This window comes from Canis lupus, chromosome 9 (genome assembly GCF_011100685.1).
Source record: "Canis lupus familiaris isolate Mischka breed German Shepherd chromosome 9, alternate assembly UU_Cfam_GSD_1.0, whole genome shotgun sequence".
NCBI lineage: Eukaryota > Metazoa > Chordata > Mammalia > Carnivora > Canidae > Canis > Canis lupus.
Window position 1 is genome coordinate 57,870,390 of NC_049230.1, and position 27,249 is coordinate 57,897,638.

A 27,249-nucleotide genomic window follows, 5' to 3' on the forward strand; every position below is an offset into this window, starting at 1 on the left:
CCCAAGGTGCTTTTATTTATGTATTTATTTTTATTAAGGTGCTTTTAAAAATTTTTTTAAATTGCTTTTAGGCAGGGGGAAGGAAAGAAGGAGAGGGAGAGAATCTTAAGAAGGCTCCATGCTCAGTGCAGAGTCCAATGCAGGGCTCGATCTAACGACCCCTGAGATCAAGACCTGAGCTGAGAGCAAGAGTCAGATGCTTAACCCACTGAGCCACCCAGGCGACCCTACCATTCTACTGATAACAGTATTCTGGTTTATTTTTATTAAAATTGGGTTTAGGGGATCCCTGGGTGGCTCGGCGGTTTAGCGCCTGCCTTTGGCCCAGGGCGCAATCCTGGAGTCCCGGGATCGGGTCCCACATCAGGCTCCCGGCATGGAGCCTGCTTCTCCCTCTGCCTGTGTCTCTGCCTCTCTCTCTCTATCATAAATAAATAAATAAATCTTTAAAAAAAATTAGGTTTATGTTGTTTTGTAACCCTTTTTTGTTTACCCATATAGCAGTGACATTTCCCTCTATAATTTAACATTCTTAAATAACCTGAGTTATTAATGGTTTTTTACTTTAACTTCAAATGGGCATAATTTATTTAAATATTCTTGTTTGATTAAACATAGATTGCTTCTACTTTTCAAGCATTATAAAAAGCCCTTCAGGGCGCCTGGGTGGCTCAGTGGTTGAGCATCTGCCTTTGGCTCAGGTGTTGATCCCTAGGTCCTGGGATCGAGTCCTGCATCGGGCTCCCTACAGGGAGCCTGTTTCTCCCTCTGCCTATGTCTCTGCCTCTCTCTCTGTATCTCTCATGAATAAATAAATAAAATCTTAAAAAAAAAAAAAAGCCCTTCAACAAGCGACCTTGAATTGTTTCCTAGGATAAATTCCTAGAAGCACAATTGCTAGTTTAAAGGGCATGTCTATTTTTAAGGTACAGATGTAGTATTAAAAGCACTGGAACACTTGGGTGATTCAGTAGGTTAAGCATCCCATGTTGGAACCCAGTGTGGAGCCTACTTAAAAAAAAAAAAAGAATGGTAAAATTACAAATGATTCCGTTTCTTTTCTGCATTTTCTAGAATAAATATACATTACTCATGTTCTAAAAAGTTCAAAAAAAAGTTATTACATTTTATGTTTAAAATGATAGTAAACTCAACTTTCTTCATTAAAATGTTTGTCCTCATACATGAAATGACAAATTCTCATTTCATAATCTATGCTTTTAATTTTCTAATTTTATTTCTATTTCCATTGTATCTTCCTGCTTCATAAAGGTGTGTGTGAATAAAGAAATACAGAACATTAGATGTATACACAATATCATGAAATACTAGTGAGTCCATTTTTTTCCCATTTAGACATGCACCATGTCCCTCTAAAGGAGCTCCATAAGCTTTGGTATACATTAATACTAGAGAAATTTTGGCATTATTCAAGGCTCAATGAAGACTGTTATCTTTTCCATTTTCTATGATCAAAGGTCTCTTGCAATCTTTTTCTTTTAAATTTTCTTCTTGCAATCTTATTTATTCCAGAAACAATCTTTATAGCCAACTGTTCAAGACCATTAGAGGAAAACTTCATTACTCTCCTTAGGGAGAAAAACAGATAGTATAATTATAATTTATAAGGCTCCTTTAAAGATCACAAAACAAGTATTACTTGAATCACACAACTCTGAATGAAGTAACCCTTCACCTTCGGATATTCCTTCCAGATTATCACTGCAGAGGGAAAAGCGCAAGGTTTTATCAGGTTTACCATGGAGTTTGTTTTCATCAACAGGGACATCTCCTTGTCCTCCATCCGAAAGTTGCATGTTTAGGACCTGAAAAATAAAATGCCAAAAAAATATATAGATAAGTAATAAAAAACAAAATGCCATTGGTTTATCAGAACTGAAAGGTTACTGATATGAAAACAGACCACAGCAAATGGATATTTAAGTTCTTCTTCTTTTTTTTTTTAATTTATTTTAAAGATTTTATTTATTTATTCGTGAGAGACACACAGAGAGAGAGGCAGAGACACAAGCAGAGGGAGAAGCAGGCTCCATGCAGGGAGTCTGACATGGGACTTGATCCCGGGTCTCCAGGATCACACCCTGGGCTGCAGGCAGCACTAAACTGCTGAGCCACCCGGGCTGCCCCTATTTAAGTTCTTCTTAAATTCTCATTTTTAACTAAAAACCCATTTATGAGATTCTGATAAAGCTTTTAAGTATCCCCAGAATAAAAGTAGATGAGTTAAAAAAAAGTGAACCTATGCCTTCCCATCATCCATCACCCAGATGATCTTCCCATCATCTTATCTCAGGATGAGAAACTGAACAATCGGGTATTAGTGAGTGGTGGGTAGGATCATAAGAATCAAAAGGTTTTGGAATCAGCAGGCTGGTCCTTCTGATTCTGCCATGTGCCAACTATGTAATCTTGGGTAAATGATTTAAGCTCTCTAAACTCCAGTTTCTTTATCTATAAAAGAATCATGGTGGGATCCCTGGGTGGCGCAGCCGTTTGGCACCTGCCTTTGGCCCAGGGCGCGATCCTGGAGACCCGGGATCCAATCCCACATCTGGCTCCCGGTGCATGGAGCCTGCCTCTCCCTCTGCCTGTGTCTCTGCCTCTCTCTCTCTCTCTCACTGCGTGCCTATCATAAATAAATTTAAAAAAAAATTAAAAAAAAAAAAAGAATCATGGTAATAGTAGGCATGCCATGGAGTTGTTGAGGATTAAATAAAAAGATGCACAAAAAGCATCTGCATGGTAAAAGGACATTAAATTTGCAGTACATTTTTTTCCAAAAGTTAATAAACTGGTATCCCTGGGTGGGTCAGCGATTGAGAGTCTGCCTTGGGCCCAGGGCATGATTCTGTAGTCACAGGATCCAGTCCCACATCGGGCTCCCTGCGTGGAGCCTGCTTCTCCCTCCGCCTGTGTCTCTGCCTCTCTCTGTGTCTCTCTGTGTTTCTCATGAATAAATAAATAAAATCTTTTTAAAAAGAAAGTTAATAAACTAATTCAATAGGAAGAAAACATAGAACAAATTATTTTGTAGGCATCAGAATTCAAACAGTCCAGTTTGAACCCTGCCTTGACAACAGCCACAAAAGTCCATACCAGAAGCTGAATTGTGACTTCACAGCCATCTCTAGCCTAGAGCTGATGGCCTTTTTACAAAGTTTCTATTTGTTAGATGACTTCCAAAAAAGAGAATTCTTATCCCTCCACATGAGGTTCATAATTCAGCTGTAAACGTGTATCTCCAACCTAATGAAGAACTGAGTGCTTTGCTGAAAGTCAAACAGCATGTTTTAAGCACACGTGGAACTCAAAATCACAGCCACTAGGATCCTAGGTTATTGGCAAAATATGAAGGAAGAATAGTATCCTCACTTAAAAAGAATTAAAAAACCCAAAACCTTCTATGTGCTGTTTTGGCCCTACATTTAAATAAGTAAATTTAAAAAATAAAATAAAATAAAAAAATAAATGAGTAAATTAAAGTTTTTTAAAGGCTCTATACCTTTATTCATGCGATACTTTTAAAAAGCCATTTAAAGATAGAATTATTTTGGGGTGCCTGAGTGGCTCAATCAGTTAAGCATCTGCTTTTGGCACAGGTCATGATCTCAGGGTCCTGGGATCGAGCCCAGCATCAGGTTCTTTGCTCAGTGGGGAGTCTGCTTCTCCCTCTCTCTGTGCTCCTCTCCCCACTCCCACCCCCTACTGCTCATGCTTTCTCCCTCTCAATAAAATCTTTTTAAAAAGAATTTCTCTCTCTCCCCTTATATTTTTTATTTTTTTATTTTTTTTTATTTTTATTTTTTTATGATAGTCACACAGAGAGAGAGAGAGAGAGAGAGAGGCAGAGACATAGGCAGAGGGAGAAGCAGGCTCCATGTACCAGGAGCCCGATGTGGGATTTGATCCCGGGTCTCCAGGATCGCGCCCTGGGCCAAAGGCAGGCGCCAAACCGCTGCGCCACCCAGGGATCTCTCTCTCTCCCCTTATAAATTAAAGAATTATTTTCCTAAATTTGCTTGAAATTAAATGCAGACATAAAAATTTTATATTTTGGGTTTTTTTTTTTTTAAGATTTTGTTTACTTACTGGAAAGAGAGAGATAGAAAACGCAAGCACACAAGCAGGGGGAGTGGCAGGCAGAGGGAGAGAGAGAAGCAGGCTCCCTGCTAATAAGCAAGGGAGCCCAATGTGGGGCTCACATGTTCCCTGGGATTGTGACCTGAGCCAAAGGCAGACACTTGACTAAGCCACCCAGGCACCCCTACATTTTGTATTTTTAAGATAACTTGGATCTTTAAACTCATAATGAGCAATGTACAAAAAATCTTTAGGAAAAATATATGTAAAGGCCTAGAGAATAAGATTAACAGCAAACAAGAGGCTTATACCACACTGAAGATACTTCCCTGCACAGGAACCCCGGGGCTGTCTTCAAGGCTGCCAGAGCTGGGAACTGGGGGAAGGTTACCAGGGGAAGGTAAAATGCCACAGAGCTCCCTGACTGAAACTCAGCAACTGTTTTCCTCATTCAGCATTCCCCTAGATGTTATACGTTTTTTTATTATATCTCAGGAGTTCCTAAAAAGTTGATTCTGACAGTTTTTGCCAGCTCATCTGTGTGTGTGTATGAAGATAATTCTAGAGTGTGATAGAGCTCTTTCCTAAGGGTCATGCCACAGATCCAAACACAGTCTTATGGGCAAGCCCAGGTGGCTCAGCAGTTTAGCACTGAGCAGTTTATCAATAAATAAATTTTTAAAATCTTAAAAAAACAAAAAACAAAAAACACAGTCTTACTAATCACTATAATCACTTCATCGACCACTATAACTGGCCCCTTCATCCCACCTCAGGAATAGGTGTGTTTTTTTTTTTTTTTTAGATTTTATTTAGGGCAGCCCCGGTGGCCCAGCAGTTTAGTGTGCCTTCAGCCCAGGGCGTGATCCTGGAGATCCAGGATCGAGCCCCACATCAGACTCCCTGTGTGGAGCCTGCTTCTCCCTCTGCCTGTGTCTCTGCCTTTCTCTCTCTGTGTCTCTCATAAATAAATAAATAAAATCTTAAAAAATTTTAAATTAAATTAAATTTAAAAAATAAAGATTTTATTTATTTATTAGAGACACACACACAGAGAGAGAGAGAGATTGAGAGAGAGGCAGAGACATGGAGGGAGCCTGATGTGGGACTCGATCCCAGGTCTCCAGGATCACACCCTGGGCTGATGGCAGTGCTAAACCGCTGAGCCACCGGGGCTGCCCAGGAATAGGTGTTCTTGAGTAATAAGCAGTCACTGTTGAATATATAAGATGCTTCTTTTTTATTTCTTCATTCCCTTTGCCTCTCTCCCAAGCTCTTCTGTTTACAAAGATCTTAAAAGAGATTTCCACACCCCAACCACATTTCTTCAAAATATTTTACTTTCTTAGTTATCTTTTCAGTATCCTCTTCCATTTCTTCCTAACCAACTACAGAACAGAAAATATTTCTAAAGAATATCTGGCTCTTTAAAGCAGGAGTACCACTAGTATACCATTAGAAAGAAAAGAAACAAAAAACATTTCCTACAAGTCACTGGAAAAGTCTTTTCAATTTTCATACTATAATTTCCTGGCTTCCCATCTCTTCTATACTATTAGGAAAATTATTTTTGGTGTAGACTTAATCACCAACTATTATACTATTTTTTTCTATTGTAGTATTAATATCAATATATTAATGTGAAAGGTCCCCAGAACTATTCACAGGAAGTTTGGCATTTAATGTACTCATTAAATACATACTGACTTACAGAAGTAAGAGACCATAAATTAGGAAAAAAGAACCTAATTATTTAATATTAATGGCTGTAAGTTAAATGTAACAATACATTCATACCTCATTTTCTGACATCATTCCTGGAGTGAGCTGGGGACCTGTCCCTAAAGAAATGACCAACACCTCTTCTGGCTGTACTTCCTGGATGGTTTCTTGAGATGATCCTTCATGCTCCATATGTAAGTCCATTAGCACATTGGTGCGGCTTCTACTCCGAGTTGCTAATAAAAAAATTTTCAAATATGATAATTTAGAGAACAAGATAAAATGAAGAAAACAGTAAATACAAAAATGTATTTTATATTAATGTAGGACATTTGCGCATGCACAAAAAAACAAGTGGTGAGAATATGAATTTTAAAAAACTCCTACATCTTCCCAGTTACTCTACTGATGACTAACACAGATTGTCCTTCAAAACAGATAGTCAGAAACAACAGGCTTATGTGCACCTGACAGGGAGTGACACACACAGATAAGCACACCTGCATAACAGCAAACATATCTGTTCATTTAAGACTTAGGGTGACAAAAATAACATTACCTTATTCCTTATCAAGATACCTTTAACAATTTCTCCCATAAAATGATTTAACTGCCACAGGTCTCCCATACTAATAACTGAACTTACAAGCATTAGAAATTTTCATACAGGGACGCCTGGGGTGGCTCAGCGGTTTGGCGCCTGCCTTCGGCCCCGGGTGTGATCCTGGGGTCCTGGGATCGAGTCCCGCATCAGGCTCCCTACATGGAGCCTGCTTCTCCCTCTGCCTGTGTCTCTGCCTCTCTCTCTCTCTGGGTCTCTCATGAATAAATAAATAAAATCTTAAAAAAAAAAAGAAAAGAAAAAGAAATTTTCATAGAGAAATCCAATAGCCATATAAAGTAATATATGCTAATTGGACAACTGTTGACAAAATCAGAATCAGTTTTTGAAAACATGTTGACTTTCCTGAAATGTACTAATCTCCCTTTAAAGGTGCAGGAAAAAAGACTTCCCTATGTTTGAATATAAGTGTCCCTTCTGCTTTATAGAAACATTCTAAATGAATGAAAATCTAATTATTTGGGGTTTTTCCCCCTATGTATAAATAATACTTTTTTCTAAAATTATCATTCTACACATAAGAACTTTTAGATACTGAAAGATTTAGATAGTTTGACAATTTCTCTATGATTTTAAGTCTTCTGCGACAAGTTTCAATTTTCTTTCAGAGGGAAATAAAATTCAACACAACCTGAATACTAAATATAAATTCTACTTTAGTGCAAAATAATCAAAAGTACAAACATAAAGCAAAAACACTCTACAGAAAAGTCAACTTCACTTTGAGTGAAAGCTAACCTACTTGAAGACAGAAATGTAAAGAATCCTCTAGAGGCACCTGGGGGCTCAGTCAGGTGAGCTTCTAACTCTTGGTTTCTTGGTTTCAGCTCAGGTCATAATCTCAGGGTTGTAGGATCAAGCCCCACAAGCTCCACACTCAACAGGAATCTGCCCAAGATTCTCTTCCTCTCCTTCTCCCTCTGCCCCACCCCTCGCATGCTCACTCTCTCTCAAATAAGCAAATAAATAAATCTTAAAAATATATATAAAGAGTCTTCTTTAGACAATGCTGTAGATCTGTTCATTAATCACTCTGGCTTTCAAAATTCAGAGCATACATCAATTCCCAAAAGTCGAACACAGGTTCACTCTCACATCTTTATTTGCTGACCTTCATCACTGTCTTCTACTGAACTGTGAATTTCAACTTTATGAACTACATGAATCTTAGGCAACAAATTTTATAATTTATAAAAATGCAAGTAATCAAAATCTATGTAGCAATTTACATAAAGCAAAAGCAACATGCACATGGAGCACACTTTCATATACTGTTTCTTAAATGAAAGTTATGTAAGAGGAGGAAGAACAGCCTATTACCCACCAAATGGGGTTACTAGAGTAATATGAGCAGTAAGATTTGTGGCTGAGGAATCCCAGGCAGTGATGGCTGCTAACTGTTGTCCTGGGTTGCGAAAGCATTAAATAGAAAGAAAATCAATCCTCTGAATAATGGACACATTTTTTAAAAATACAAAATAAATTCAATGACCAGGCCATATGACTAAACAAAGTAATGTTGGGCAAATATTTGAAATTTACTTTCCATTATACCCCATTTAATGATACTTCTGGATGACAAGAAATGCAAGAACTAATGTACAGGAGTGAATGACAGAGGGAAAAATATCTCTGATTTACCAAAAATCATTTATTCCTTCATGTTAAAAAAGTGCAAATAGGCTGTAAGATTAAAAATCACTGAGTATTGGGGCACCTGGGTGGCTCAGTTGGCTAAGTGCCTGCCTTCAGCTCAGGTCATGATCTCAGAGTCCTGGGATTAAGCCCCACGTTGGGCTCCTTGATCAGCGAGGAGTCTGCTTGTTCCTTTCCTGCTGCTCCTCCTTCCTGCTCTTGATTGCACGCGCTCTCTCTCTCTCAAATAAATAAAATCTTAAAAAAAAAAAAAAAATCACTCCGTGTTGGGTCACCAGTGGCTTACTTAGCTGGTTAAGCACCCAACTCCGTTTTTTTTTTTTTTAAGATTTTGATTTATTTATTCGAGAGAGAGCGAGCATATGAGCAAGTGAGGGGAGAGGGCAGAAGGAGAAGCAGACTCCACCCTAAGTAGGGAGCACAATACGGGGCTCGATCCCAGGACTCTGAGATTGTGACCTGAGCTAAAGGCAGGTGCTTAACCAGCTGAGCCACTCAGGTGCCCTTAAGTGCCCAACTCTTGATTTCGACTCAGGTCACAATCTCAAGGTTGTGAGACTGATCACACATCAGGCTCTGCACTCAGTGGAAAGTCTGCTTCTTTCCCTCTCCCTATGCCCCCTGCCCCACTTGTGCGCTCTCATCCTCCTTTCTCTCTCCAATAAATAAATAAATCTAAAAAAAGAAATCACTGCGTGCCAAACTTCGTTTTTCTATTTTTAATTCTGATAATTGATATTTTGGGATGATGAAAGCCAAAGACTTGAAGAATATGATGTCATATTCTTGTTGATATTATTCCATATTACATTAAATCTAAGATAGATCAATTTAAGAAACTGTCAGTTCTTAACAAATTGGCTCATAGAAGTTTAAAAATGAAATCCTATTCTTCCAAATGTATAAAATAAAGTAACTATTCATTTTCACTAATTGTCACTGACACTAAAACACCGCTTCTTGGCTTAAACACTCTTTCCCTCTCTCTTATCTACTTTGTCTAACTCCCATTCATCCTTCAAAGAGAAAGTATGATCTTCTCCTGACACCATCATCACCTGCCCAACATAGGTGCCCCACAAGCCTCCATGCATGCTTATTTCCATCAGACACAATATAATGAAGGCAACTGGTTTCCTCTTTTTCTCCCCAACTAGACTATTAGCAATCAGCACAGTAGTGGCACATCCTAATGGTCTTTGTATCCCCAATGTCTAACACAGTGCCTCCCATGCAGGATAGTGATTATACCTACTCTTTTTACATGGATTTTTTTGCATGAATTAAATGAAACAACATCTATAAAGTGCTCATCCAGATTCTGGTACAGAGTACATGGTAATGCTCAATTTGTACGTGTGTGTACGCACATAGATAATAGATGTTTAGTATGTGAATAAAACTTAGGGGTGCCTGGGTGGTTCAGTCAGTTAAGCATCTGCCTTCAGCTCAGGTCATGATCCCAGAGTCCTGGGATCAAGCCCTGCATCAGGCTCCCGGCTCAGCAAAGAGCCTTCCTCTCCCTCTCCCTCTGCTGCTCCCCTGCTTGTGTGCTCTCTCTCTGGTCATATAAACAAAATCTTAAAAAAAAAAAAAAAAAAAAAAAAAAAGTGAATAAAACTTAGACTCAATTTTTAGATAAACTTGACAAAATAAAATGAAACCTTAATTTTATAAAACAACAAAGATACCTTAGCTCACTTAATGAAAGATTAATAATAATAATAATGGAAAATAGTAAGTATATATTCAACTTTACTGATAGAACCCTCTAAGTTATTATTTTATTATATTATTTAAAACTTGGAAGAAAGGACAGGGCTACCTAATTCAAATACTGATATTTCCAAATTTTCCCCAAAAAAGTTACTAAAATATACAAAGTATACTGTAGGTGGCATGATCTCAATTTAATTATGAAAAGCATGTCTCACAAACCTTAACTAATTGGTGCAATTTTTAAAAATTGCATTAGAAAAAAAAAAACAAATAAAAATTGCATTAGTATCAGTAAACACAAAGAGAAAGCTTTCCCAAATTATTTAAAACCATATTCCAAAACACTGAGCAGTAATAAAAGCCAATAAAAAAAATACTAAATTTAAGGGAAAGCTTGAATATGAGAAATGCTCTTTACCTATAGGCAATCGATTCTTTTTATTTGCTGGAGTGGTTGCCGGAGACAGCTGAGGAGTATTATAGGGAGTCATTTCCAAGCTGCTGCTTTTTCCTGGCTTTGCCTGGGGCAGGTTTGCCAATAAATTGTCAAGAGCCATCCTATCTTCTCTTAGTTGATCTCCAGACATCACACTCTTCATAAAATTCACCTGGCAAAAGTAAAAGGCCATTAGCTAGTGAGATCAATTTTTCAAACACAATATATATTTCTCACACAATGTACTCATCTATGACTCTGCCCATGCTTAGATAAATTACTTTTGAGAAAAACCTATTAAAGAATAAAGCCATTACCAGAGTAATAAGCTGACTATAGGTTATATAAACCACAGTCCTGCTCAATCCTTCCAGAAGATTAACGGAGGACATTGGAGGGGTCTCCACTGCACGGCCCCCAATCACAACATCAAGAAAAGCAGCAACACAGCTCTGTTAAACAGAAAAAGATCACAGTGAAATATTTTCTCTTTAAAATAAGGGGAAAAAATTTCTAATTAAGGTGGACAAGCATCCAAAAAGTTTTCCTTTGAAAATTATATTAAACCTAACATTGAAAAAAATTAAACTCTTTATGAACTGACATAGAATTGTCTCCATGAAATTCTGGTATGTGAAACAAACATGACACAGAACAGTGCACACTACTCTACCACTTGTGAAAAGGGAGGGATGGGGGTAACTGGGAAAACATATGTAAGAATTTGCTTGTATACATATAGATCTCTCAAAGAAAACATGAAAGATTGAGAACACCAAGAACCTTTTGGGGAGGAAATAAAGGTTAGAGATCAGAAGTGGAAGTGGAATTTCACTGGATTACCTCTAAATTTTAAGTAAGGTTGAATTGTACAGCCTATTCAAATAGGAAATTTTAACTGAACGATGCCATAGAACATATCTATGAAATACACTTAAAATTATACAATTATCACTGTTTTCCTTTAGTGGCTTAAAAAATTAAACTATTTATTTGTAAAGATTGATTCACCCATTTTAGAGAGATTGTATGTGTGTACACACACATGCAATTAGTGGGGAAGGAGAGAGGAAGAGGGACAGGGATAGAATCTAAAGCAGACTCCCCACTGACCCGAACCAATCTCAGGATCCTGAGATCATGATGCAAGAAGAAACCAAGAGTTGGACACTGACCCAACTGAGCCGTCCTATTTAGGTTTTTTGTTTTTCATTTAAATAATCTCTACACTCAGGGAGCATCGGTGGCTCATTTGGTTGAGCATCAATCAGACCCTTTGTTTCTGCTATGGTCAGGATCTCAGGGTCTTGGGAGAGAGCCCCACGTAGAGGTCCATGCTTAACATGGACACTGCTTGAGAGTCTTTGCCCCTCCCTCTCCCTCTGCTCCTCCTCTGTTTGCACATGCACACCCTCTGTCTCTAAAATAACTAAATAATAAATCAATAAAATCTTTGAAGTCATCTCTATATCCAACATGGGGCTGAAACTCCAACCCCAAGATCAAGAGTCCCATACTCTACCAACTGAACCAGCCAGGTGCCTTAAACTTTCTGAAATAAAATAATCTTAATAGCTCTTTGGCTCTCATTACAATAGCAACCCTCAACACTTCAATAAGTGAGAACTAGTCATCTTTAGTGAGATCTTCCTTTAAATGCTGCTGATCCAACACTGTATTCTCTCTGTATATACCAAGGATCATTGAAAAGACCATTTATTTTTAATAAGAAACAAGATTTAATAAAGACCATAGTTAAGTTCACTAATGCTTTGGCAAAATTTTCTATAAATGGCATTTCACATGAGATAATATTCATTCTTACTTTGTCAAATTTTCCAAGGCTGCTTTTTGTCCGGGGATCTCCCTCTTCTGAGCCAGTCATTGCCAACTGCTGCAAAAGGCGGCCAACCTGCAACCCAAAGCAGTCATACAGAGACACAGGCTATAGATACTTATAAATTCTTCTCTACTTCCATTCGAGGCTAAAATTTTGTTTCATAATAATATTCATACTATCTGACCAGGCATGCAAAGTAGGATCCCAAATTATTATTTTTTTAAGATTTATTTATTTATTTATTTATTTATTTATTTATTTATTTATTTATTTATGATAGAGAGAGAGAGAGAGAGAGAGAGAGAGGCAGAGACACAGGCAGAGGGAGAAGCAGGCTCCATGCCGGGAGCCCGACACGGGACTTGATCCCGGGACCACAGGATCGCACCCTGGGCTGAAGGCAGGCACCAAAACCGCTGAGCCACCCAGGGATCCCAGGATCCCAAATTAAATGCTTATCTTCTCTACATCAGCTTTTACTATATATAGATTAGGAGTTCAAGACAATAAGTAGAAAATTTTACTTTAACATTATATTGACAATATAAAACAAAAATATAACACCTTTGTTTCTGATATTCTACTTTTCATACATCTAGAAATTTTAAAATTTGCAAAACTTGATTCAAACTACTTCAAGTTAATACTAAGTACTTTTCCCTTTATAGTTCACAGAATACTCAAAGTAGAATTTTTTTTTTTTTTATTTAAGAAATCCTACAGAACAGAGCTGCTTGGAAAGTAAATATTAATTTATTAATTCACAGAGCAAATTCCTTACTTGTAAAAGAGGACTGTTAATCTACTCTATTTTTTTTTTAAAGATTTATTTGTTGGGCAGCCCTGGTGGCCCAGTGGTTTAGCTCTGCCTTCGGCCCGGGGTGTGATCCTGGAGACCCGGGATCGACTCCCACGTCAGGCTCCCTGCATGGAGCCTGCTTCTCCCTCTGCCTGTGTCTCTGCCTCTCTCTCCCTCTGTGTCTGTCATGAATAAATAAATAAAATCTTTTAAAAAAAATTTATTTATTTATCTCAGAGGAGAGGGGAGGGACAGAGAGAGAGAGAGAATCTCAGGCAGACATTCTGTTAAACACGGAGCCCAACTCAGGGCTCAATCTCATGAACCCGACATCATAACCTGAGCCAAAATCAAGAATCGGACACTTACTGACTGAGCCACCTAGGCGACTCTAATCTACTATCTTTAAAGACATTCTGGAGCAAGCTAATATTATATTAGTATCATCTTAATATCTGGGACAATTCCCAGATATTTTTACTCATTTTGAAAATAAGTGATTCAATCTCTATTGAAATGACAAAAATAAAAACCTACAACTATCTTAAGAATAAATTTAATGTTGCACAGACAATAAAAATCTTTAAATTTCATTTTGGGAAGTTTTATATAGTTAATTGCTAAACACAACAACATAATATAATTGACCGGGGCAGCCTGGGTGGCTCAGTGGTTTAGTGCCGCCTTCAGCCCAGGGTGTGATCCTGGAGACCCGGAATCGAGTCCTACATAGGACTCCCTGCATGGAGCCAGCTTCTCCCTCTGCCTGTGTCTCTGCCTCTCTCTTTCTCTGTGTCTCTCATGACTAAATAAATTAAATATTTAAAAAATAATAAATAATATAATTGACCATGAAAAAAAAAACCTTGGGGCACCTGGGTGGCTCAGTTGGTTAAGTGTCTGCCTTCGGCTCAGATCATGATCCCAAAGGCCTGGGATCAAGCTCCGAGTCAGGCTCCCTGCCCAGCAAGGAGTCTGCTTCTCCCTCTGTCCCTCTCCACTGGTGCATGCTCTCACTTTCAAATAAATAAATAATCTTAAATTCAAAAAGCTTATCATTAAAAAAAAAATCATCCTAAGATATATTATATTCCAAATAAATTCAGTTTCTTCTTTACAGTATTTCTGGGGGATAGGATATGATTAAAAACTTCCTTTAAGAAATAATAACATGAGAATGCCCAGGTGGCTCAGTCAGTTAAGCATCTGACTCTTGATTTCAGCTCATGTCATGATCTCAGGGTCGTGAGATCAAGCCCTACATCAATCAGGCTCTGCACTGGGTGTAGCGCCTGTCTGGGATTCTATCTCTCATTCTCTCGTCGCCCCTCACCCCCTCCTCCTCTCTAAAAAGAAAAAAAGAAATAACATGACTTCAGTAGTTCAGATGATTAAGGGGGAGAAAATGCTAATACAAATCCAAAACTCCTCTTTCTGAAAGTCTGAGGTCCAGAAGAGTTTCAGATTTCAAAATCTGAAGGTTTTAGAAAGGTTGATTAGTGCATACATGTAAAAAAGCCAGTATTAAGGGTGGTATCCTATAATCAAATGTATTCACATTTCTGCAGCAAAATATGAACATTCATTAGCACTTGATTTTGGCTCAGGTCATGATCACAGAGTCCTGGGATCAAGCCCCACATTGGGATGGAGCCCCATGGTGGGAATCTCCACTCAGCAGGGAGTCTGCTCAAGAATTTCTCCCCCTTAAAAAAAAAAAAAAAAAAAAAAAGAATTTCTCTCCCTATTCCTCCCCCTCGCTACATGCTCTCCCTCTCTCATAAATAAATAAATAAATAGATCTTTGAGGGAAAAAACTAACAAAATATTTTATGACTACAATATTTTTAAATCCCAATTTAACTGCTTTTATTTCCTTTTTTTTTTTTTTTTTTTTAAGATTTATTTATTTCAGAGAGTGTGTGTGTACACATCCACAAGCAGGGAGGGAGCAAAAGGAGAGAAATTCAAGGAGACTCCCTGCTGAGCCTGGAGCCAAACCCTGGAGCCCAACGCAGGGCTCAATCTCACAACCCTGAGATCATGATCAGACCTGAAACCAAGAGTGGGACGCTCAACTGGCTGAGCCATCCAGGTGCCCAGTAACTGCTTTTATTTCTTAAGAAGCAAATATTTAAAAGCCAGTATGAGGAAACAGAATAGTAAAAATACATACACATTGTCAGATTTTCTGTTCCCACCCCACTACCCACTCAACTGATTTTCAACTGAATGCCACACTAATGATAATAGCAAAAGCATACCTGCATCAGATTAAATCTTGCCACCTCATTAATAGGAGCATCAGAAATTATTCCATACTGTTCTGGATTGACAACTGCAGGACAAATGAAGCAGGCCAATAGGAGATCAGTACACATTGCCCTGACCTCCCCAACTTCCAGTCTATCTACACAGGAGAGGGTTTTGTACATCTGTGACACAATCCACCTCAAACTATGTGGAAAGCAATATGTATTCTGTTTGAGATAACCAATAAATTTGTTCACCAAAGCCACCAGTTTGGCCTCATTGGAATCCACCATCTCTTGAACCTTTTGCCTGAATCTATCTGAGCCTTTCTCTCCGAAAAGTTTTTCCTGTTGTAATGGGGAAAACCTATCAATTAGCTTGTTTGGATCTGTTTCCAGGTGATCTTCATCTTCAACAAGCAGTTGCATAATTGGCTCATGTAAAGTGGCTGTGAGGAAAAGTTTGGCAGAAAACAGTCCTTCAGAAAAAAGTTTAAATAAGATGCTGAAGGCACAAGTTCCTCTCCTCAAAAGTCGCCTGGGGTTGTCACTTTCTTTAAGTTCAAATTCAATCAAGTATCTCAAAACCTGAAGGAGGTAGCTTTCATCTTCTTGCATAATACAGTTGCCATAGAGGGAGGTAAAAACTGTGTAAATAACATTTTGTGTGTTCTCCTGATTAAGTTTCTCCCCAGCAACCAAAGAGGAAGCAATAAGACGAGGATTTTCCCTTAACCGACTCAAGAATTCTCCATAAGCAGTCTCCTGAAATCCCAATTGCTTATATCCATCAACAAACTGTGTATCTTCCAAAATCTTGGCATGCTGACAACATTCAGCAGGGGAAGCTTCAGCACTAAAAAATGAGCAAACAAGCAAAACAATAAAATCAATAACAATAATATAATACATACATTCCACTGAAACATGGAAATGTAGATTGATTATAGTCCTAGCAATGAGATCACTCCAAACTCCTCAAATCTTTCAGCCCACCAACATCTGAATGTGTAAAGAAAGGCAAAACCCGGCAGCCCCAGTGGCCCGCAGTTTAGTGCCGCCTTCAGCCCAGGGTGTGATCCTGGAGACCCGGGATCAAGTCCCACGTCAGGCTCCCTGCATGGAGCCTGCTTCTCCCTCTGCCTGTGTCTGCCTGTGTCTCTGCCTCTCTCTCTCTGTCTCTCATGAATAAATAAATAAAATCTTAAAAAAGAAAAAAAAAAAAAAAAAGAAAGGCAAAACCAAAAAGTACAAAGGAGGACAAATTCCTCACAGTAAATCAGGTTCAACGAAAAGTATAAAAAAATAACCATTATTCTGATTTCTATCATCAAAGATCAGTCCTTTCTTTCAGCTTCACATAAATGAAATCATACAGTATATACTTTTCTGTGTCTGGCTCCTTTTCTCAACATTATACTTCAGCACCACTCTTCTTAGAGGTAAAAACTGTTTCTTGGAACAAAAGAATAAGGTATTAACACAGGGAAAAAAGAGGCTTCTAAAACTGAGTAGATATACAGTATCGAAACAAGAAAATATACACAGCTGACCCTTGAACAATGTGGAGATTAGGGGCAATGACCCCCTATGTAGTGGAAAAATCCCTGCAGAACTTCGGACTCTCCAAACACTTAACTTCTAATAGCCTATGTTTGACCAGAAGCCTTACAAAGAACATAAATAGTCAATTAACACATATTTTGTATTTGTATTATATACAGTATTCTTACAATAAAGCTAAAGAAAAGAAAATATTAAGAAAGTCATAAGGAAGAGAAAATATGTTTACAGTACCCTACAAAAAAAATCCATGTATAAGTGGACCCACACAAGTCAAACCAGTGTTCAAGGTCTTGACCAACGTATATTAAATAGTATTAGGAGAAAAAGGGTGCTTGGCTGGCTGAGTTAGTGGAGCATGCAACTCCTGACTTTGGGGTTGTGAGTTCGAGCCTCATATTAGGTGTAGAGATTACCCAAAAACAAATTTTCCTTTAATCTTAAAAAAAATAATAATAACAATGATGACAACAATAGAAAAGTAGAGAGGTGCCTGGCTGGCTCAATTGGTACAGCATGTGACTCTTGATCTCAAAGTTGTGAATTCAAGCCCCATGTTAGGTGTGGAGCCAAAAAAATCAAAACAAAACACAACATAATTTACTTTCAGCAGTAATAAAATATTATATATATAAAGATACAAAACTGATGTGGTATAAAATATTAATGCTTACGTTATAATTCTCTATAAAATGTTTAATTAATAGACTAGTCAGGCTCCCTGCATGGAGCAAAGGCTCACCTTAATGTTGATTCAAACTATCTGAAAGCATGAACTTTGTTGGAAATAGATTCACTTATTTACAGTTAGCACAAAATTACAATGGCCCATAAAATTTAACACCTCAAACCCTTTTTTTTTACCTGGTTATGATAAGCCGATCCAAATTAATTCTCTGTTGCTTAGCAATCCATGCTGTACGATATAACTTTTCCGCTGTCTTAAGTACATCTGCATTGAGCCTCTGAATGAGCTGTTTCTCAGAGTTTACATATAAGCGTTCCTGCTTGAGGTGATGGGCCAAAGTATGAATATCCAGCTTCACCATCTTCAAATGTGGAGAAGGTACAAAGGCTGATCACTAAGAGTAAACAGACAAGTTTAAAATTTTATGTCACTTAAATTGTTTTCCAAAATCAAAAGGGATAAGAGAACACATTATGAATTAGGCTACATTTAGTACTATGATTAACTCTAATTTTAAAATAATCTATATATTTTTTGCAGAAGCATCACAGGTTCAGTATAGAAAAACTCTATAAATACAGATAAACAAAAATAAATAGCTCCTAGTAAGGCCATTGCTCAGGACAGCCACAGTAAAAACCTGTGTATTTTCTTTAAATCTAGTATCTATTTATTAGCACCAGAGTTTCTTTGCTCCATTTTTAAAAAAATTTTTTAAAGATTTTATTTATTTATTCATGATAGTCACACAGAGAGAGACAGAAAGGCAGAGACACAGGCAGAGGGAGAAGCAGGCTCCATGCAGGGAGCCCGACATGGGATTCGATCCCGGGTCTCCAGGATCGCGCCCTGGGCCAAAGGCAAGCGCCAAACCACTGCGATCCCTGGGTGGTGCAGCGGTTTGGCGCCTGCTCTCTTTTATATTGCAACCAATTTAACCTGTTGACTCAATCTTCAAAATACATCTCCAATCTGACTACTCACCACATCCAACATCATCTCTCATCCAAAGATCTATAACCACTACTTCCTAACTGATCTCTCTGCTTCCTTTCTTGTACTATTCGAGACTCTTCTCTACATAGCCTAAAGTACCCTTTAAACTGAAGTCAGATCACCTTATTCCCAAACTAGCAGCCATCCAAAAGCTTATTTTACATTTAGAATGAAATCTAAAAGTCCTATATGATCTACCCCCGCTACTTCTCCCAACCTCATCTCCTACCATTCTACCCTTGCTCACATAGCTCCAGATGCACTGGCCTTCTTGCTTGAAAGGCCACGCATGCCCTTCCTCAAAGCCTCTGCATTTGATGATCCCTCTGTCTAAAAGACTATTCCTCTAGGTATCTTTGCACAACTAGTATCTTTACTTCATTCAGGTCTCTATTCAAATGACTATTTAGAAAGGCCTTCTCAGATAACTCCTAAAATACAAACTATCAATTCCTATTCCCTTTTCTGGCCTTTTTAAGAAGTATACTTGCTTCTATAGCATTATATTACAAATACCACTTGCATATTCTTTTTTTTTTTTTTTTAAAGATTTTGTTTATTTATTCATGATAGACATAGAGAGGCAGAGACACAGGCAGAGGGAGAAGCAGGCTCCAAGTAGGGAGCCTGATGTGGGACTCGATCCCAGGACTCCAGGATCACGCCCCGGGCCAAAGGCAGGTGCTGAACCACTGAGCCACCCAGGGATCCCCTGCATATTCTTTATGCTTAGGTATGGTTCCCCACTAAACAGTAAGGGCCACCAAGGCTAAAGGTTGGTGTTTTATTCACTCACAGTTGTAATTTCTGGGCTGAGCAGAGCAACTGGTTTGTAGCAAAAACTGAGTAAGTATTTGCCAAAGGAATGCATAAAATCACACAAATCTCGTTTATCTAGTAGCTAAACAAGCTGATAAAAATAGCACACATATTTTAAAGCATTATTATTTAAGCTACCCTTGGGCCTGGAATGACTGCCAGAACACAGTGCAGAGAAGTCTGAATTGGGTTATGAGACCCCTCAGTCATTGAACTCACTTTACTGGCCATGAGTCTGTTTCAAGCTTTGGCTAAGGAGGCATCTGCCAGCCTCCTCCCTCCAGGGCAGGGTCCACGGCACCTCTTGCTCAGTCTACCCTCAGGTAGAGAGAACTCACCTCCCTGAAACCCAGGAGGGCCGCTCTTGGTCCTAGCCTCAGACCCTCCCAGGGGATGTGAAGTAGAGTGACACAAAACACTCAGCTCAGCTCATAACCCCACCAATAAGTTTCCCTCAGACCACAATGTTTTATATCAACGATAGAAGTGCTCGTGGCCCAGATAACACAATACAACATTGTATATCCAGACAGCACACTGCCATTAAGGTAGAAAAGTAATTCTTTTTTTTTTTTTATTTATGATAGTCACAGAGAGAGAGAGAGAGAGAGAGGCAGAGACACAGGCAGAGGGAGAAGCAGGCTCCATGCACCGGGAGCCCGTCGTGGGATTCGATCCCGGGTCTCCAGGATCGTGCCCTGGGCCAAAGGCAGGCGCTAAACCGCTGCGCCACCCAGGGATCCCCTAGAAAAGTAATTCTTATTAAGAATTAAACATTAATTAAATTTACACAATGTTACATATCAAATATACCTCAACAAAGCTAAGAAAAAAAGTTGTCCCAGCCAGATTCATAAATGACCTTAATGGGTCTATTTGGAGTTGATAAAACAATACAATTTGTACTGAATTCAGATTCTTTTTTTTTTTTTTTTTTTTTTTTTTACTGAATTCAGATTCTATGAGAGATGAAAATCCAGACCTCAGAACTCTCAGTATGTTTAGAGATCAAACAAAAACATGTTCATATACTGAAATAAAGTTTTGGTGCTAAAAAAAAAAACACCTAACTTGGGATGCCTGGGTGGCTCAGCAGTTGAATGCCTGCCTTCGGCCCAGGGAGTAATCCTGAAGTCCTGGGGTCAAGTCCCACATCAGGCTCCTTGCATGGAGCCTACTTCTCCCTCTGCCTGTGTCTCTGCCTCTCTCTGTGTCTCTCATGAATAAATAAATAAAAATCTTTAAATAAAAAATAAAACCACCTGACTTAAAGAAATAGGTTTAGCAATTTTTAATTAAGTTTCATTTCAGAAATTTTTAAAATTTTTTTATGTTAATGAACTATTGAAGACTAGGAAAATTTCAGATATTACCATCTAACCTGAATCTTATAGCTTTCGAAAACCACTTTCTTGGGGCACCTGGGTGGTGCAGTCAGTTGAGAATCCAACTCTTGGTTTTGGCTCAGGTCATGATCTCAGAGTGGTGAGATCAAGTCCCAAATTGGGCTCAGTACTCAGTAAGCTGAGTATGAGTGTGAGTATGAATACTCCACTCAGTGTGGAGTCAGCTTGCAAGTCTTCCTCTCCCTCTGCCCCTCCCACCTGCACGCATTCTCTCTCTCTCCCAAAGAAATAAATCTTAAAAAAAAAAACAAAAAACTTTCTTATACCTTATCAATTCCCTAAGCAAACTATGCAAAGCTGTTATTCCAAATCTCCTGTATCATGAGGGCCCTCATACTGCTCTTTTCTCAAAAAGTGAAAGCATGTGCGCCTGGGTGGTTCAGTCAGTTGAGCAGCCAACTCTGGATTTCAGCTCAGGTCATGATCTGCGGATCGTGGGATCAAGCCCTGAGGAAGGCTCTGTATTCAGCAAAGAGGTCTGCTTATCCCTCTCGACCTTCTTCTCCCTGCTCACTTGCTCTCTCTCAAGTAAGTATCTCTCAAGTAAATAAATAAAATCTTTAAAAAAAAGGTATAGGTATGCCCACCAAAATGATTTGTTGTCAATAACAAAACCATGTGGGTAGATGAAAAAAAAAACTGGTGGCATACATATACTTATATAATCATATTAACTCAATTTACAGAAAATGCATATATGATTTTATAAACTTCCATGTGGGAACTGTAACATCCTCTAGGGGGCTCTAAGTCCACAGACTAAGAACAGAATCATTGAATAAAAGATAGTGATTATAAGAAATATTATAGTTAATGGAAACAATACTGAAATGAGTTCATCAAGATCTGAATGCTTCGTTAATTAGTTTTGCTACTTTAAGCACATGACATATTCTCTGAACATCAGATTTTTCTCACCCACAAAATGTGGACACAATACCTACATTTATTTTAACCCTGGTACAAGCAACATTTTAGATACTAGGAATACAAAAAGCGATAAAAACTAATGTGTACCCTCAAGGACTTTCTAACTTGGCAGAACAAGACAGACATGCAAGCAAATGGCTGTCCAAAATGTTACAAGTATTATGCTAGTAGACTGTACAAGGTAGAGAGGGGGGAAAAAGAGAAGGAACCTGCAATTAGTCTTAAAAGGCAAGTTGGGGAATTGGGGAACTGTGTTGTGTTCGGTGGTAAGGGGAGGGAGAGAATGTGCAGGGAGGCAATGAGAGATAAGGCTACAGCGACAGAAGGTACACAGAAGCCAAAGTTAAGAAACTCGGACCTTGCCTGTAAGCAATGTGAAAAGTTTTAAACAGGAGATTAAAAAGATTACATTTATATTTGGGAGCATAAACTCTAGCAGTAAGGAAAAGGATGAGGAGGTGGGGATGGAACTAGACAGACTAAAATTGTTAGCAGGCAGGAAATATGGTGGCAATGGAAAAATAAGACAAGTTTAAGAGATGTTACAAGACAAATACAAGATTTGTTAACAACAAATGGGGGAGAAAAGGTAAAAGTTTCCAACTCTGGCAACAAGGGGTGGCTGTGGTATTAATTCACTACAGTTGGTACTGTATGGGAAAACACATTATTAACTGAAAATGGTGCCTGGTGTGCTTCTAAGAACTTTACACATTTCATCTTCATAATATCCCTCTCAGGGAAGTGCTCTGCAGCTAAGGAAACTGAGGCTTGGAGATGTTATTTGCCCACAACCACACAAGTAAGAGATGACAGAGCCAGTACACTATTATTATTACTCTAATATCTACAGGAATGATTAAAAAATCCTGTGGTTACTCAAGAGAGTATCCTTTTTATTTATTTTTTTTTAAGATTTTATTTACATATTCATGAGAGGCACAGAGAGAGAGAGAGAGAGAGAGAGAGAGAGAGAGGCAGAGGGAGAAGCAGGCTCCATGCAGGGAGCCCAACATGGGACTCGATCCCAGGTTTCCAGGATCAGGCCCTGGGCCAAAGGCAGTGCTAAACCGCTGAATCACCCGGGCTGCCCAAGAATATCTTATTTTTAAGAGACGTGTGCTCAAGTATGTAAAAATAGTGTTAGGATGTCTGCAACTGGGATCCCTGGGTGGCGCAGCGGTTTGGCGCCTCCCTTTGGCCCAGGGTGCGATCCTGGAGACCCGGGATCGAATCCCTCATCGGGCTCCCGGTGCATGGAGCCTGCTTCTCCCTCTGCCTGTGTCTCTGCCTGTGTCTCTACCTCTCTCTCTCTCTCTCTCTGTTAGACTATCATAAATAAATAAAAATTAAAAAAAAAAAAAAAAAGGATGTCTGCAACTGACTTGTACATACTTCGGCAAAAAAATAAAATTTTGAAAATGCAGCAAAATGTAAAACAACTGTTGAAACTGGGTGGAGGGCAGATGATAATCATTATCCTATCCTTCAACAATTTCAGTTATGTTAGAAATTTTTCATATGGGGAAAATATTTTAGAAAGTCTCAAACTGTGGCCTTTTTGTGGCTTTAATACAACTTAATTCAACAAAATATTACTGAGCTCTGTTGGAGCCTAGCCAGGTCCCCTAATCTCAAGGAGCTCACAGTCTAATTATAACCAAAATATTGTTCAAGATAGGACACATAAAATGTTTCCAGTGACAGCAAAATATGCACCAATTTATGCAATTTAGAAATTAAAACCTTCAAATACAGCTTCACTTAAATAAAATTAACACATGATAATAATGTTCCACCTAGTCTAAACAAGAATTCACCTTCTATGGGATGTCTGGGTGGCTCAGTGGTTGAGCGTCTGCCTTCGGCTCAGGTCATGATCCTGGGGTCTTGGGATCGAGTCCCACATCGGGCTCCCCGTAGGGAGTCTGCTTCTCCCTCTGCCTATGTCTCTGCTTCTCTCTGACTCTCATGAGTAGATAAATAAAATCTTAAAAAAAAAAAAAAAAAAGAATTCACCTTCTAAACCCTTCAATAGTTCAAATGTTTTCAAAAATATATTTTTAAGATTTTATTTATTTATTCAAAGAGAGAGAGAGAGGCAGAGACACAGGCAGAGAGAGGAGCAGACTCCATGCAGGGAGCCCAATGTGGGACTCAATCCCAGGACGCCAGGATCACATCCTGGGCTGCAGCGGCAGTAAAACGTTGTGCCACCGGAGCTGCCTTATTCAAAATTATTTTAAGTTTCTTTTTTTAATTTTTATTTATTTATGATAGTCACACACACAGAGAGAGGCAGAGACATAGGCAGAGGGAGAAGCAGGCTCCATGCACCGGGAGCCCGACACAGGGCTAGATCCCGGAACTCCAGGATCACGCCCTAGGCCAAAGGCAGGCGCTAAACCGCTGCGCCACCCAGGGAGCCCCAAAAATATTTTAAATAAATCTAGACAAACTTGTTAAGCATTTTTTTCTTTCAAGTTCATAAATTATATACTTTATTTCTTTGTTTTCTATAATAAGTTGGTCTGAGTGCTGTCAAAAAACAGGTACTTACCCCTAAAAAATAATACTTTTTAAAATATTTTATTTTATTCATGAGAGACACAGAGAGAGGCAGAGACACAGGCAGAGGGAGAGGCAGGCTCCCTGTGAAGAGCCCAATGCGGGACTCGATCTCAGGATGCTGGGATCATACCCTGAGCTGAAGACAGATGCTCAACCACTAAGCCACTCAGGCATCCCACAAAATAATACTTTTAAAAACATTATACAGGGGCGGCCTGGGTGGCTCAGTCAGTTAAGCATCCAACTTGTGGGGATCCCTGGGTGGCTCAGCAGTTTAGCGCCTGCCTTTGGCCCAGGGCGTGATCCTGGAGTTCCGGGATCGAGCCCTGCGTCGGGCTCCCGGCCTGGAGCCTGCTTCTCCCTCTGCCTGTGTCTCTGTTTCTGTTTCTGTCTCTCTCTCTCTCCATCTATCATGAATAAATAAATAAAATCTTAAAAAAAAAAAAAAAAAGCATCCAACTTTTGATTTCAGCTCAAGTCATGATCTCAGGGTTGTGAGATTGAGCTCCATGTCCGGCTCCACGCTGGGCATGGAACCTGCTTAAAATAAAATTCTCTCTCTCCCTCTCCCTCTATCCCCCACCCTAAAAAAAGAAAAGTGTCATAAACCACTGGGTAAAATGCAAGAGATTAAAAATATGAATTAACTCTGACCTATATTTTTGTCCACAACAGCTTACCTAAATTAAATTCATGTTCTGAATACTTTTATACAATATGTAGCACATGCCAGAGTATAATGATATTATATCTTTAGCTCTTCCTTTAGACTGTAAACGCGGAGGGAAAGAATTCAACTTTGTCTCCTAACATTAGGCGATGGCAGGTAGGGGTGCAAACATGTTAACTGAACTCAATTCAGGTAGCCCGAAATCTACTGGCTCAGATATTTTGCAAAAAATAATACCTCCCGGCCACACACACACAAATATGCCTAACAAACAGGTCACTACTAAAAAACAACAGTTGCAGAAAAGGGTTGGGAATGTAAAAGGTAAAGTCTATGAAATTGTTCTGCTCTTATAAGGCACCACTATAACACAATAGCTAGAGCTACCAGGAAACTGCTAAAATAAAATGTAGGCATGAATCTAAAAGCGGAGAAATTTTACCATACATACATCAGTACCAAACTAACAACAATATTCATATCAAGCTAATATTATTTAGAACTTTTTTATGCAGGCACTGGTATTTTTTTTTCTCATTGAATCCTTATAACCCTATGATGACTTTGCTCTCATTAACTTCATTTAACAGTTCAGGAAAGTGCTGACACACCTATCAAGTAGCTACATCAAAATTCACAGACTCAGTTCTGGTTCCAAAGCAGCCCTTGCTCTCAACCAACTAATCTAAACATTTTGTCAGTCACATCTACCTTAATTTCCAGTTCTGTTAATAATTGACTCCTTAATGTTCCTTTTATCTATTGGTTTTTAAAGAAATTCATCTGGCTTCTAGCGAAAACTACGTCATTTGAGTTTATCCTCAAATACCATTTTTTTAAATTTTTTATTTATTTATGATAGTCACAGAGAGAGAGAGAGAGAGAGGCAGAGACATAGGCAGAGGGAGAAGCAGGCTCCATGCACAGGGAGCCCGACATGGGATTCGATCCCGGGTCTCCAGGACTGCGGCCTGGGCCAAAGGCAGGCGCTAAACCGGTGCGCCACCGAGGGATCCCCTCAAATACCATTTAAAATACAGGTGTCTCCAACCCTTTCTTGTCTGAGCTTAAATTCTTTATTTCATCTATGATATTTTTCTTTTTTAAAGATTTATTGAGGGCAGCCTGGGTGGCTCAGCAGTTTAGCGCCGCCTTCAGCCCAGGACCTGATCCTAGGAACCCAGGATCGAGTCCCATGTCTGGCTCCCTGCATGTCTCTCATGAATAAATAAATAAATAAAATCTTTAAAAAAAAATAAAGATTTATTGATTTATTGATTTTCAGAGAGAGAGAGAGATTGCATACATGCACACAAGCAGGGGGAAGGGGCAGGAAGAAGGAGAAGCAAACTCCGCCCTGAGTGCAGAGCCTAACGCATGACCTTGAGATCATGACCTGAGCCAAAATCAAGAGCTGGATGCTTAATCAACTGCCACTCAGGCCCTCCTTCTTTATGATCTTAATATCAAAATAGAACCTTAGATTTGGAAAAAAAAAAAAAAAAAAAAAAAGGACCTTAGATTTGGAAAGGTTGTTAAAAGCTATCTTCTCCAATTTAATTCAATTCAACAAATATTTTCTGAATGTCTTCGCTGTACCAGGCACTAAAAGTACAGGACAGAACAAACCAGACACAGCCTCTGTCCTCATAAAGCTTAGTCAACTATGAAGCCAGGAACAAGTAAACCACAGGTAACTACAAGTATGAATATATATATATGCATGTACACACACACACACACATCCTCTCTTATTTGTTCCACTTTTTCCTTTACTTTGAATGCCTTTCTCTAGGTTAAAGCCAACCCTTACTGTTATGCTAATTTCCTCCCTTCACATCTACTCAACAGCATCCCTGTAGAAATCCAACTATCCTATACCCACCCCCATCCACATTTCCTTCTCTACTGGATCATTCTCACCAATATATAAACATGTTATTATTTTTCACCCTTAAAAAAAACCTCTCCGGACGCCTGTGTGGCTCAGTGGTTGAGCACCTGCCTTCCACTCAGGGCATGATCCCGGGGTCCTGGGATCAAGTCCCATATTGGGCTCCTTGCAGGGGAGCCTGCTTCTTCCTCTGCCTCTGCCTCGCTCTGTATCTCTCATGAATAAATAAAATCTTTATTAAAAAAAAAAGGGGGATCCCTGAGTGGCTCAGCGGTTTAGCGCCTGCCTTTGGCCCAGGGCGCGATCCTGGAGTCCCGGGATCGAGTCCCACATCGGGCTCCCAGCATGGAGCCTGCTTCTCCCTATGCCTGTGTCTCTGCCTCTCTCTCTCTCTCTCTCTGTCTATCATGAATGAATAAATAAATAAATCTTTAAAAAAAAAAAAAAACTCTCTACTTTATGTCTCCCCTTCAGATTCCACCCCTATTTTTCTCCCTCCCTTTACAAGAAAATTCTTTGAAAGAAGTGTCTATAATCACTATCTCCAGTTTCTCTCCTCTGACCC

General features: G+C 39.1%; 1 protein-coding gene across 5 annotated transcripts in view; it reads right to left on the reverse strand.

Moving 5' to 3' along the window:
- GAPVD1 (GTPase activating protein and VPS9 domains 1) overlaps nt 1-27,249 on the reverse strand; it is an 83,548-nt gene that overhangs the window by 31,339 nt on the left and 24,960 nt on the right. For 2 of the 5 annotated variants that reach the window (XM_038549363.1, XM_038549360.1), the window contains exons 2-8: nt 17,575-17,792; nt 15,160-16,003; nt 12,082-12,168; nt 10,574-10,708; nt 10,239-10,428; nt 5,899-6,059; nt 1,697-1,826 (exon numbers count right to left, since the gene is read on the reverse strand). In XM_038549363.1, the coding sequence (XP_038405291.1) occupies nt 1,697-1,826; nt 5,899-6,059; nt 10,239-10,428; nt 10,574-10,708; nt 12,082-12,168; nt 15,160-16,003; nt 17,575-17,759 (1,732 nt within the window). In that variant the 5' untranslated portion in view covers nt 17,760-17,792. Of the gene's footprint in view, nt 1-1,696; nt 1,827-5,898; nt 6,060-10,238; nt 10,429-10,573; nt 10,709-12,081; nt 12,169-15,159; nt 16,004-17,574; nt 17,793-27,249 lie in introns of those variants that run through there. The other 3 variants (XM_038549361.1, XM_038549362.1, XM_038549364.1) reach the window with 3 other exon arrangements.